The sequence below is a fragment of the Seriola aureovittata genome, chromosome 8, assembly GCF_021018895.1.
Source record: "Seriola aureovittata isolate HTS-2021-v1 ecotype China chromosome 8, ASM2101889v1, whole genome shotgun sequence".
NCBI lineage: Eukaryota > Metazoa > Chordata > Actinopteri > Carangiformes > Carangidae > Seriola > Seriola aureovittata.
The window spans coordinates 6775620-6788179 of NC_079371.1; the positions used below are offsets into that span (position 1 = coordinate 6775620).

General features: G+C 40.1%; 2 protein-coding genes across 3 annotated transcripts; one reads left to right on the forward strand and one right to left on the reverse strand.

Annotated features, from left to right (window-relative positions):
* The first annotated feature begins 14 nt into the window (after window positions 1-14).
* rpl36a (ribosomal protein L36A) lies at window positions 15-2741 on the forward strand. Its single transcript, XM_056382772.1, has 5 exons — window positions 15-64; window positions 747-852; window positions 940-1007; window positions 1093-1215; window positions 2661-2741. Exons 1-5 carry the CDS (start codon window positions 62-64, stop codon window positions 2679-2681), a joined length of 321 nt encoding a protein of 106 aa, XP_056238747.1. The 5' UTR covers window positions 15-61; the 3' UTR covers window positions 2682-2741.
* A 1492-nt stretch (window positions 2742-4233) lies between these two features.
* Window positions 4234-9120, reverse strand: gla (galactosidase, alpha). Of its 2 annotated transcripts, none has more exons than XM_056382771.1 (7): window positions 8841-9120; window positions 7468-7642; window positions 6454-6628; window positions 6155-6246; window positions 5805-5966; window positions 5066-5140; window positions 4234-4846 (listed from the first exon to the last, which is right to left on the reverse strand). In XM_056382771.1, exons 1-7 carry the CDS (start codon window positions 8999-9001, stop codon window positions 4514-4516), a joined length of 1173 nt encoding a protein of 390 aa, XP_056238746.1. In that variant the 5' UTR covers window positions 9002-9120; the 3' UTR covers window positions 4234-4513. The 2 variants fall into 2 exon arrangements, with proteins under 2 accessions (XP_056238746.1, XP_056238745.1); XM_056382770.1 differs by having other exon boundaries at window positions 5066-5263; window positions 8841-9119.
* Between the last annotated feature and the right edge of the window lie 3440 nt (window positions 9121-12560).

A 12560-nucleotide genomic window follows, 5' to 3' on the forward strand; every position in this document is an offset into this window, starting at 1 on the left:
CTACTTTAAGAAGTGCTTCCGGCTTCTGCCTCCCTCTTTTCCTCTGCATCGGGACGCAGCCATGGTATGAAATTATTACACGACAACAATTTTACTCAATCAAACCCAATCTTGCTGATTGAGGAATCATTTTAGCATGTAGTCAACTCAGATATGTAATACATGTTTTGATGTATGTAACTATGGTAGTATTGGCCATCATGTCTTCATTTTACACAGTTAGATGGATATTAACGATCCCTGCTGTGTTGAGTGGTAAAGTCGTGCCTCCACACGAACCGGCCTTTATTATACGGAAAGTTAAGAGTTTAATGTCGAAGTAACTGTGATGACAAACAGCCTTATAAGTTTTTCCTCAATTTCAGTGTCACATGTTGAAACACTGTCCCATTTATTTCGTTATATAGCTTCAGTGTTAGCATGCTAGCTAACGTCAGCTGCTCTTCACCCGCATCGCTAACGGTGAAACGAGAAGCGTGAGCGTTATAGCCATTAATGACGAGCTAGGATTATCTTGAGCATCACACGATGCCAGATATATTTTGATCTGTGGAAGAGCCCTCTTTTACGTTGCATCAATGCGTTAGCCATTGGTTAGCAAGGCCAATTGACAGTGGCTTGTTTTCCCACATGTATTTTATAAACCGTGCATCCTTCAAATTTGTCGGGAAGATTTAACTCAATATATGATCAGTCTGCTGTGAGGCTTATTGCATGTCAGCTCAAGGTCCATTTTCTATGTTTAGGTGAACGTCCCGAAGACCCGCAGGACCTACTGCAAGAAGTGCAAGAAGCACCAACCCCACAAAGTTACCCAGTACAAGAAGGGAAAGGACTCCCTCTATGCACAGGGTAACCAGTCTGTTACCAGTGGTTCATGTTAATGTGTGGTAAGCTTCCTGTATTTTGAAATGTAGCTGAACTGTAAATGTTTTGCAGGTAAGAGGAGATACGACAGAAAGCAGAGCGGGTATGGTGGTCAGACGAAGCCAATCTTCCGCAAAAAGGCAAGTTAGACCTTAGATATGTTTGACCAGGAGTGTGTGATGTTGCAGCAGAAATGGGGTCTTAACTAGTTCACTCTCTGTACAGGCTAAGACGACAAAGAAAATTGTGTTGAGGCTTGAGTGTGTGGAGCCCAACTGCAGATCCAAGAGAATGCTGGCCATCAAGAGATGCAAGCACTTCGAGTTGGGTGGTGACAAGAAGAGAAAGGCAAGTGTTATAGGTCCCCTTTTCTATTTCTGTAATGTCTGTGTGTGTGTGTGTGTTGGGTCCCTCAGTGTTCCAGGTTTTACAGGGTATACCGAACATAGTTTTGTGTTGGGTCTAAATCTATTATGAACCCCAGAAATCACCCCTAAGTCCTCTGCTGCCAACACTGTGCTCTACCTGTGGATTCATAATTGGTTCACCTAAATTAGGTAATTTAGCAATTCATTGTTTATCGGGTAACTATCCATAGAAAATGACAGTCAGTAACCCACTGATGGTAAAAATACATCTTCACCTGATAATCTGTTAATATTTGACATGTTGACATCCTGGTATCATTATGTTTGATAATACAATGATCAGTTATATGAAGTTTGAGTAAATCTGACTGACCAGCTACAGAATTATCCCCAAAACATGCATTTGACAGTGTGGTGTATTAGATTTTGGTTTCAAAGTGACAAAATATCAACAAATTGTATAACATGCAGAGGGCAGGCAGTGTGACCAGAATTTTAACCAGCACAAACATTTGCATGTTAACCAGTGAGTGTACCCTTCTTTTGCATAAACACACAATTATAAGAAAAGGGTTGAAAACACAGGGACATTGTTGAAAAGGCAGGACAATTAGCTGTCTAGGTGGGAGGGTGTCCTCAAACCTAATACTAAAGAGACGGTCTGAATATTAAAAAGAAAAAAAAAAGGGTCAGGAATAGTTATTCATGCCAGAGATGATAAATAATGTTACTTACAGCAGAGGATTTGTATGGATATTTTTGGTTCATTGTGGGTGAATTTCTTGATTTTAACTGGAATCATGTGACCACAAAAATAGTGATTATAATTGGCGCAGAGGTGTTCTAAGAGGTTGTATATGTAGGTATTGATTTGCATTTGTGTTGGGTTTGCATGTTAGTGTACGGGTAGTCGCTGTGTCCCTTTCTCTGTACATTGGGAAGAAATCTATGGCCATTGTACTGATCCAGTTCCCCAAACTAATGTGCATGATATAAAATATGGCATTTTTACATCGGATCAATGCCACATGAACATTTAAACATTACTACAAACTCTGTAAACCTGAACATACGTGAGACTGGCTGCCTCTTCCTGCCCTAACATGCAAACTGTGCGAGAGCTCAGTAAGAAGACTGATTCATTAAATTGTCATAAGGTTGAGGTTGATTTCAATTGGCATTTAGGATGAATTATAAAGGATTAATGGTCAATGGTTTTCCTTGACCCAACATGTTTGGATCGGAGTAAGATAGTCCAGATGTCAAACTTGAGTCAAATGTAATTCATCATCTAAATAATAATATACATTTATGGAAATTGTTCGCAGCATTCAAGGTGAACCACATGCCATTGACACCTCATTATGCTGTGTAACTACCCTTAACTCTCATTTTTACAAAGGCTTTTCCTCTGTTCTCTTACAGGGCCAGGTCATCCAGTTCTAAACTGTGGTCCCGTCTTCTGGATGAAGTTGTCACTATTTTCAATAAATTTATCAAAACAGACTTGGAAGTTAAGTTCTTTCTTTACTTGTATTTTCACCCCACCTTTTAACCCTGTGAACCACGAGCTGTTTCTGGGCGTTTTCACCACTTGTCATATTTTTACTCACTGCAGGCTCATTTTGCAATATTAGGTCCTGCACCTCAATTGAAACAACAACCATGGGCAGAAGTGCAGAGCTCAAAATGTCTTATGTGCAACATAACATTTATCATGCCATAAATCACTAAAAATAAAAATCGATTGGGTGTTAATTGATTTTATTTTGTAAAGATTGAGGGGGAAAAAAATAGGCAATATATACTACATATTTTCAAGTGAACACAAGTGTTAAGAATGAAGGTGGAAAAAAAGCTCAATAGCCACAAAGTTAAGCTGCGAGGGTCTCTGTGAATTTCAAGTGAGTCGCAAGTTGTTTTATTTGACAGTTCCTTGTGAAGGATGTAGGTGTTTGTGGCTGCAAAGGCCAATGATGTGTCAAAATACATTTTTGTACCACCTCCATTGTTTTATGGTGCACTGAATAGTATTGAATTAGCTGATCTGACATATATACACCACCCTGCGTATTTGTTATATTCTGTTTCCGGGTTTGCCATCTCCCTTTCACTCGTCTTACAACGGTGTGAAGCCTCTGTCATAAAATCAATAATATGCGGCCCGCCAGCTCTGTTGACCACAGTATAAAATACACGCGTGCAAAAAAAGCTATTTTACATTTCACCAGAAGATGGCAGTAGACCTGTGGCCGCACTCCCGCCGCCGTGACCCTTGTGTGATCCTTTCAGCCCATTTCTGACATGGCGACTGTAACTAAAAAAAAAAAGAAAAGTTGACAGCGAGGGTCGCCGCTTCCAGGACAAGTGGAAATTGGAGTATTTTTTTCGCTGAATTACGAAGCAGTCCGCACCAACAGCTCCCTCTTGTCAACTTCTACCTCCAGCTGGATGAAGGCCGGTGCGAAGAGATTCGAACATTTGCTAAGAAAATGCTGAGCTTGTTTGGCTCGACATACAAGACATTCTCGGTTATGAACATTAACAAGAGCCGCGTGAGGACGAGAAAAGTGACTCTCCCCTGCGCGACGTCTTGCGCATCAAAACCACTGTTTTTGAGCCAGACCTGGACTAGGCCTACATACTGCAGTCGAGATCTCAGTATCACCCTTCACATTACTGCAGGCAAGATGTGTTTAGTCCTCTGAGGTGGATAAATTGTAAAGTCTCAGTGAATTGATTTTTTTGTGATGATCAAAACCACAGTTTTGAATATGCACGGATCACTGTTTTGAATTTAGAAGTTTACAGTGAGCATTTAATAGCGAATAATATGTAATGTTTCAAATGAACCTAGATATGTTTCATCTTCCCAAGTTTTTTTTCCAGACAGACTTTTTCTTCATTTTATGTGGTCTTCAAATATGAAAGGCAGAGTGATTTTGGCAAAAACTTGAAAATGAAAAAAAAAAATGAAGTATGCCATTTGCAATAAAAATTTCATAAAATAGTTCATTTGTATTTAATGTTAATGGTTCAAAGAGTGTCAGGCTGAATGGTCGGCCCCCACACATTTTCACCTTACCAAATCTGGCCCTCTGCAAAAAGTTTGGACACCCCTGCTCTAAAGACTGTAAAACACTTTGCCTTTTTAAATGTATGTGCTCTATTTTTACAAAGGCAACTGATCTTAATTTTTTTTTTTTTTTAAAGATCCAAAAACTTTCCACTTAATCAATATAGTACAGGCAGTTAAAGTGCATAACAACGCATCAGGACTACAAAATACCGGCGTGCTTGTGTTTGACGGACGTGTCCTGCCAGTACAGCTCGTGCATCCTCTTAGAGTCGCTGCTGATCGGAGTGACAGTGAGTAGAGCCGTGCCTGAAGGGTTGACAGATATAACCATTTTGCTGTGTGGAGTTTGAACACCCATCTCCTTGTACTTAGGCAAGATCTGTGTGACGTTACACTGGGGGTTACAGATCCTCCAGCCAGGAACCGCTCTGACGACAAACCCTCGGGGGCCACCGATTTCCTGTTTGTTCAGAACTGCGATAGCCAGCCGGTTTTTAGACAGAGGCCGCTCCCAAACTTCAAAACTGTCCACCTGTAGAACAAGTTATATCAATTAATGTTGCTATTCCATACCTTGAATTGCCATTACCACTTTGATTTTATTACAGTAATTACTGTGAATACTTTTTTGTGGCTACTAGACCCTGATCACAAAGCATTTAGCATTCCTATATAGAAATGAAATGTATGAAAATACTGACAGCTGTCATTCCAGGTGGTGAACATGCTTTGTGTCACCTCTCACACCCACCTTGGCCGTGTGGTATCCCTGTCTGCCCAGTGGGTCCTGGCTGATGTCTATGATGCGTCTGTTCTGCAACAGCTCCTTGGAGCGAGGACAAATGTCTCTCAGATCATTAGACATGAGCAGAGGGGCTGCCATGACGGCCCATAGTGCCATCTGAGACTCCTGCTGGTCATGACTCAGGCCAAAGTTCCCAATGACCAGCTAGAGAAATGGACCAGTATCATAAGTACCTATGCAGTGACATTATACAGTAAATCAACAACACACAATTGAGAAATGTGATCCCTTTTTTTTTTTCTTCAAATAAACACTTGTAGTTTTTGTACTTAAATAATATATATTCATGTCTGCAAGGTCAATGTGAAGCTACAACCAGAAGCCCGTTACCTTAGCACAAAGACAAGAAATGGGAAGACTCTCCTTGCTCACTCCAAAGTGAAAAAAATCCACCTACTGGCTTCATACTAATGATCGTCTAGTGACAATGATACTAAGTCTTCTCATCCATCTCTCGGGGAGAAAGAATATTTCTGAAAATATTACACTCTTTAGTAAGGCCACATGCCAGTGGAGCTCCAGTTAAGAAACAGGTCCGCTCTCCGTCTTCAAAATGTAGCAAATGGCGAGTCAGTGACGTTGTTAAAATGATAATACAACAGCTTGGTACTTGAAGGCCACTGGTTCTATGCGTAGTTTGAGGTCAAAGAGGGGAGTGCGTAAGAGCTTGAGTAGGGCACAGTACCATATCAGGGTCATTCCAGCCCCCGGGTGCAGCCGAGGGGACGATGATGTCCTGATGAGCAGCAGTCCAGTCCAAGATGGACTTGACAGAACTCCATGAGTCGTACACGTCATTGAAGTTGCGCCAGTGGTTACACGTCTCGCGAATGGCTGTGTAGTTAGGCTGGAGGCAGAGAAATGCTCTTTTGTGTAGTGTAACATATGGCATATGGTCTCATCATGCAGTCGCAGATCACTCATGAAGTATTCTTCATTTTATTCTTACTGTTATGTGGGTTGAATCTTGGAAAATAAACCAGAGATTAATAACATGATAAAAATTCACGTAAAGGCAAAGAAGTTCTCTCTCACCTTTCTGATAGGCCACTCATATAAAGGCCACTCACAGGAGTACAGGATAGGTCTTCCGGTTTTGTTTAGTGCTTTTGACATGTTAATGTATCCTTGACCAGAATAAATAATAGGCAGTTAGATTAAAACCCATATAATACCTTCTCTAATTGATGTTCTGAAGAAGAACCAATAAAAAATGACCCATGACATTAATAAAAGTGTAATTTAAGTTATGTCATGTGAAAATATCACGTTTCCAAGTTTATTTACATACACAGTGCTGTGCAAAAGTTTCAATGTCTGAATTAAAAGCTCACCTTCTCCCAGCATGGTCCAGTCCATATAGCAGCCGTCGAATTTTAGCAGGTCCACATGCCAGTCAGCAAAGGTCTGAGCATCTGTCTCATAGTAACCCAGACTGCCAGGGTATCCAGCACAGGTATTTTTCCCAACATCTGCATAGATACCCAGCTTCAGACCCTTAGAATGGACCTTAAAACAGAAAGTTTAATTAGAATCAATTCATAGTTTACAAGTACGAACAGCAGCTATGTTCTTAACAGGTTACAGACTAGTACCAGCAGGTGGCGATGTTACACAGCTAAAATCATGATCCTTACACTACAGGACACAGCTTTGCCTTCGTGGGCTTAAATATATCACTTTACTGGTGAATATAACTTTTTAGCTGCCTGTGTAGGAATCAGCCAGTCACTGTAGTCTACAAGGCAGAACACTCCTCTCCATTGTGACTGTGTCTGCAGCAGAGAGGGTGAACAACAACACACTCCTACCTGAGACAATTTAATGTCTAGGTATCTCCCTCGGCTCCAGGTGCTGAATTTCTGTTGGAATGAAATCTGAGACTTGGGTTCTACATCTGGTCCTCTCCCCTTCATTATGTAAATAATTGCAGGTTGGCTTGGATGGATGTATAATGAATACGTAATCTGACTGTGTAATCACTTTTACTTACCAAAGTTTTTATTTGTCAAAGATTTCCAAACTTAAGACGCATTGCACCACTGATTCTCTAATTCTGTAGCCCTTGGAATTACATCAGTGGGAATATGTGTTAAATATGACATGGTTTACCATTGTATAACTTTGCACACTATTCATAATGTAGCCCAAAGACTGGAAACTATAATAAAACAGTCATATCCTAGAGCACATACTCTCATTTAGTCCTTCCAGCTAGTGGAATGACTCCAATTAGTATTTCTCCCTTTCCTTAAGTCTCTCTGAACCCCTCTCTCTTCGATGACTTATGGCATTAATACTATATTCACATTCAGAGTCTTTATGCCTCTTTTATACCTACTACTCACATAGTCGGCCAGTTTCTTGATGCCCCCCGGGAATCTTTTGGGGTCTGCCAGCAGGCGGCCCTGGGCATCACGCTGATGGGAGGGCCAGCAGTCATCGACGCAGACGTACTCATAACCGGCCTCTTTCCAGCCCTCCTTCACCATCACATCTGCCATCTGCATGTACAGACGCTCACTGCCAGGGCAACAGGAGGAGACAGGCGGGGTTGATAGTATCAGTTAGACACAAGTGTTCAGTGTCATGTGCAACAGCAATATGGCAGACACAAATATGTACATGCTGAAGGAATTCTTGTGACAGGAAAATGCCAGTTTTGCTGTTGTTCACTGTTGAGTGTTATGAGACAATAACAATTCAACCGATGAGCCTATATTCGGTGCTCTAAACGCTTTACTGGCCAGGCCTTTCTGGGGGAAACATGCCATCCACGATGACGTGAGCTATTTTATGTTTGTCACTAATCAGCATAGATATCCCTAAAATAAAAGAGGGAACACAATCATCCAATACTTCTGAAGGGCTCTGCATCCAACAAGGAAAGAAATGGAGAATTTATTTGTAATTAAGATTAGAGCTGCAATCACCGGTCGATTAACTGATTAGTCCATCCTAAGATAATTAACCTAACTATTATGATAATTGAATGATTAAGTAATTTTTCAAGCAAAGAGGGTAAATGGCATTCATGAGGAAAACTGGACCGGTAGTGTAACCTGTTTTACCTGAAAGCCTGTGAGATATAATAATGGTGTTTACATAAGGTAACACCAATATCTCCCAATGCCTCAAACCAAAGAACAAATAAAGGCCAATTAAATCCGGTCCTGATGGCAATTACTCTCAGTAATTGTTAAATCACATGTCTCTGTTTTCATAATTACTCTCATATCCTATTCATAATTTCAAAATAGATGTCATAAATATGAAACAACAATTAGATGGAACGAGGTCATAAAATGCAAGTCATGATTACAAGAAAGTTTAGGGTTTTTTCATTCTTTTGTGAAACCACTGTGTTTCTGTAGCTCGGTTACCTCATCACAGTTAGTTTGATAATGGTTTTTGTGATCCCGACAACCCCCCTTGTGGAAACGTCACTTCCTGTGCACGGTAGGGATTTCTGTGGGTAAAGTATGTGATTCATTTGGAGCAGAAAAGTGTAAAAGCTGTCATTCACTGGGTCTGGGTGAAATCGCCTTTGCGGGAGTGTAGATGAGTTGAGATGTTTACGTGAAATTCACCGGGAGAGGTGAAATGTTGGCTTAGTGTTTCTGTGATTAATATTAGTAGGAGAGTTTTCCTTGTGTTTGAGCTCACAAACCTGTCAGACTGCGCTGGATCACCGCCACCTGGCAGCTCTGATGCCTCTTACCTGATGCAGTTATCCGGGTCTTTGTCACAGTCGATATTACACATGAACCTCTCCCAGTGCAGCCAGCCCATAGTGGGCTTCAGAGCCAGACCGTTGTCTAAAGCTTCCGCGGCGGGACCGATTAACACGACGAGCCCGAGGAGAGATACAACGCTGCACATTTCTACTGTGTAACTCGACACTTTACACCTAAACTCTGAGAACAAGCGACTGTATTTGCTTCAAGATCTATTTCCTAGTGTAGAAGGTGTTCAGACCGCCCCCCCTGGACGACCGACACAAATCTGGACCAATAAAGTGAAAATGCGTCTGTAACTGTCCAATCAACATCTCGCCCGGATTTCTTCAAGCGCCAAGATAGAGTCAGTTGAAAGATTTGAGGAGAGGTCAGCTGACATGACATGACAAGGTTATAACCATGTTTTGTGATCCCCCTGAATGCAGATGCATCAAAAACAGCCGCAGAAATCATTATGATATTCATACATGATTGTGGTTTACTCATTCTTAGTAAAAGTGGGAAAACCATTACAAACATCACTTTACAAAATCATGTAGTGACTGAATAAACACGAACATAAGAACATAAGATATTTATTTTATCTTGTATATTGTATGTTTATATTTAGTATTTTGTAAACAAGTCTTAAAACCAGTTGTGGAATATAACTAAGTACATTTGCTCAAGTAGTGAACTTTTGAGGTTCTTTACTTACATATAGTACTTCAATTTTATACAACTTTATACTTCTGCTCCACTATATTTATGTGACAGATATTTTTATAGTTACTGTTAGATCGGATCCTAAGATCAGATTTTACAGACAAAATATCATCAGCTTCTAAATTATGATGCATTGTTATAGATTCAGTTTGCCAGTTGTGTATGAAGTAGTTATAATTAACTCCATCCTGACCAGCTACAATATTTAAATCCTGCTTTCCTCTTGCATTTGTAATAGTGAACCAGAAACAATGATGTTATGAGTACTTTTACTTGTGATACTTTAAGTAAATGTTGCTGTTCATGCTTTTGTATTTCTACTTAAGTGTACTTGTAATTATGACTAGCTTCAGAACTTTTTACAGTATTTATATATTAATGCTTTTACTTAACAAAATACACAAATGAAGGCTAAATTAAGGTAAATTCCAGTTTTTTACAACCTGGGTCGTATTCTTATAACTGTGCCAGAAAATTCAGCTCCAGCATTACAGCGGATATTCGGGCAAACAGCAGGACCTTCTAAAGCTTTTAAAATAAACTTAAATTTGACATAAATCAAATGCATCTGAATCTTTTTGGATGACCACAGTACTGTAGCTAATCTGAAAAGATGAGCTGCCAATCTCCTGCAGTAATGACAAACATTTGTTATTTATCATTTCATATATAGCATAATTCCACTTTAACAGTGATAAATACAAAACATAAAAATGTCCTTCATTTTTTCTTTAAAAAATGTCAGTAATGGCAAATTTGCAACACATAAAACCTGTAGCTTTTTGCAGCTCCTGGAGGTGTGGGGCCTCTTCTGCCTGGTTGGTAATCCAGCCTTTTTAAGAGTAGTCTTCCTACATACACTGTAGTGTTTTTTCATTAGGGCAGTGCATGCAGTTACCCATCACCTTGTGTCCAAAACAAAGCCTGGTTTTCATGTGCGAGATTCTCAAGTTTAAGTATAAACCCTGGCAGACACCATGGATCGACACCACAGATATCTATTTGCCTCCGCTTCCCTAAGAATGAAAGAAAATGGCACAATTTATCCCACAGTTCCCTGAGGAGGCTGGCTAATCAAAAATGCGACACACACGATCAGCAATAATGTAGGACTATTTACATATCGACGCCGCTTCAAGCTGTTTATTAGCTTCGGATCCAAGACACTAATTTGTCTGGTGCAGACATTAAATGAATTATAGAAAGGTTTCTTAATTTAGCTGTAAATGGACACCCTGCTACAGAAGCAAATTAATCCTGGACGTTTTTCCTTTTGAAACTGTCAGAGATCTTCACACATGCAGAGAGAGTGATGAGTTCTGTATTTATTGTAATACTTTGCTCTTTTGTTGAAATTTAAGGAGACAGATGCAAACTGTTTATTTTCTAATCAGATCAGCTTTTTGAGAGTTGGGACTTCCTGTGATCTTGCTCCCCACAGTCTGTCTTTGCTGTGCATGATGCACTGTGTAATACTATTGAGAGGAATCAAAAGAAATAAAGCAGCATTCACCAGCTGGCACAAACCCAGATTATGATAATAATCCTCATTCTCACCGCTGGGTGTAAAAAGGGAACGTTAATGAACACAAAACCTGACCTTTCGGCGAAATGTCAAGGGTGTCTATTTCAACCCTAAACATTATCATAGGCTTCACCCAGGGACAGGCCTGATACAAACAATTTGTCACTTGCTATAGTTCATATCAGTGCCAGTGAGCAATGGCGTTGAGGCTCTAAATGTCAGATTTCAATTTGACTCACCCCCCTGCTGATGGATAGACCAATCCAGCTCACTTGAATACACAGTTTTCTCTTTGTAAAAATGGGATCCAGCCCACCGTCGTGATAGAGACCCTTGTGTTATTTTCTTTTTTTTTACAGCGCTGCATAAAAGAGCAGCGTGCCTCTATCTGTAGAGTGGTTAATTGAGATTTTTGACAGATGGGCAGCCTGTGCGTTCTGTATGGTTTATATGGCTCCCTAGAGCTTTGACACCAATCCATCACGCTCCTTTCTTCTCCAGTGTCACATAATTGAAGAGACTGTCATGGCTGACTTATGTTGGCAACTTTCTTATGAAGTGTGTGGGGATAAAATGAAAGGGAAAGCTGTGTTATTGTGTGCCCTCTTGCCAAGGAGTTACATTATTGTATTGATCTTTAGGGACAGGTGGCAAATGTCATCAAAAAGTTGTGCCTCCATAAATACGAGAGCTAACGTTATGTGGCTCATATACGCTCAGTGGAACATCATTTATTGTCGTGTAATTAGCTGCTTAAGTTGTTTATGTGACTGTCACAGGGGGAAGGAGCCGACATGTGCTGATGTTGCTACTTTAATTAGGTCCTTGTTGAACTGAGTGTGTCTGAAATGGCTTTTGGTAATAACCTTTAGAAGCAAGCATATGACCTGTAAATTACTCTACTGACAATATGTTTCATGTCAGTTTTTTTTTCTCCCCCCATTCAACATTTCTCTGAAATTCAAATGACTTGTGCAAGCGTTTCGCTAATGAGTTCACGATTAATTGAAGCTCCAAATTTCCTGCTTCTGCGGTTTAGTTTATTTGTTAGTTTCAGGGCTTCTTCATTCTCAGTGGGTTTAATCCTGCCTGAGGGTATAGGGTAAGCGGGCTAAGCATGTATAACGTTTCACTTCACTATTTCTAATTACATTTTAGACATCTGCAAATGCATTTTGATCAGCTGTAATTACAATGTGACTAGATACTGTGTGTGCAATTACAACCTGACCGGTAGGACTTCAAGGATTCAAGTTATCTCCAAATAGATTTCAGAAATACTTTTAAGATAGCTCTAATGATGTCCCAGATATTGCTACACATTTGATCATTTATTAGATTGATTTATTTGACAGATATCAGCAATGTGTGTATGAGGACATAGTCGATTTCTCTAGTATATTTAGGTGCAATATTGCCTTTATTCAACAGTGGACAGTTATGAGGCGGCAGCAAAGAGAGAAAGGATGAA

Excerpts from the sequence above, each read along its gene's own strand:
- rpl36a (XM_056382772.1), top strand. Across the intron at positions 1,008-1,092 it reads AGCCAATCTTCCGCAAAAAG|GCTAAGACGACAAAGAAAAT; the intron begins GCAAGTTAGACC and ends CTCTCTGTACAG. Across the intron at positions 1,216-2,660 it reads GTGGTGACAAGAAGAGAAAG|GGCCAGGTCATCCAGTTCTA; the intron begins GCAAGTGTTATA and ends GTTCTCTTACAG.
- gla (XM_056382770.1), bottom strand. The coding sequence starts at position 9,001 with ATGTGCAGCGTTGTATCTCTCCTCGGGCTCGTCGTGTTAATCGGTCCC. Across the intron at positions 7,643-8,840 it reads GACCCGGATAACTGCATCAG|TGAGCGTCTGTACATGCAGA; the intron begins GTAAGAGGCATC and ends TTGCCCTGGCAG. Across the intron at positions 5,264-5,804 it reads GCTGGAATGACCCTGATATG|CTGGTCATTGGGAACTTTGG; the intron begins GTACTGTGCCCT and ends CCATTTCTCTAG.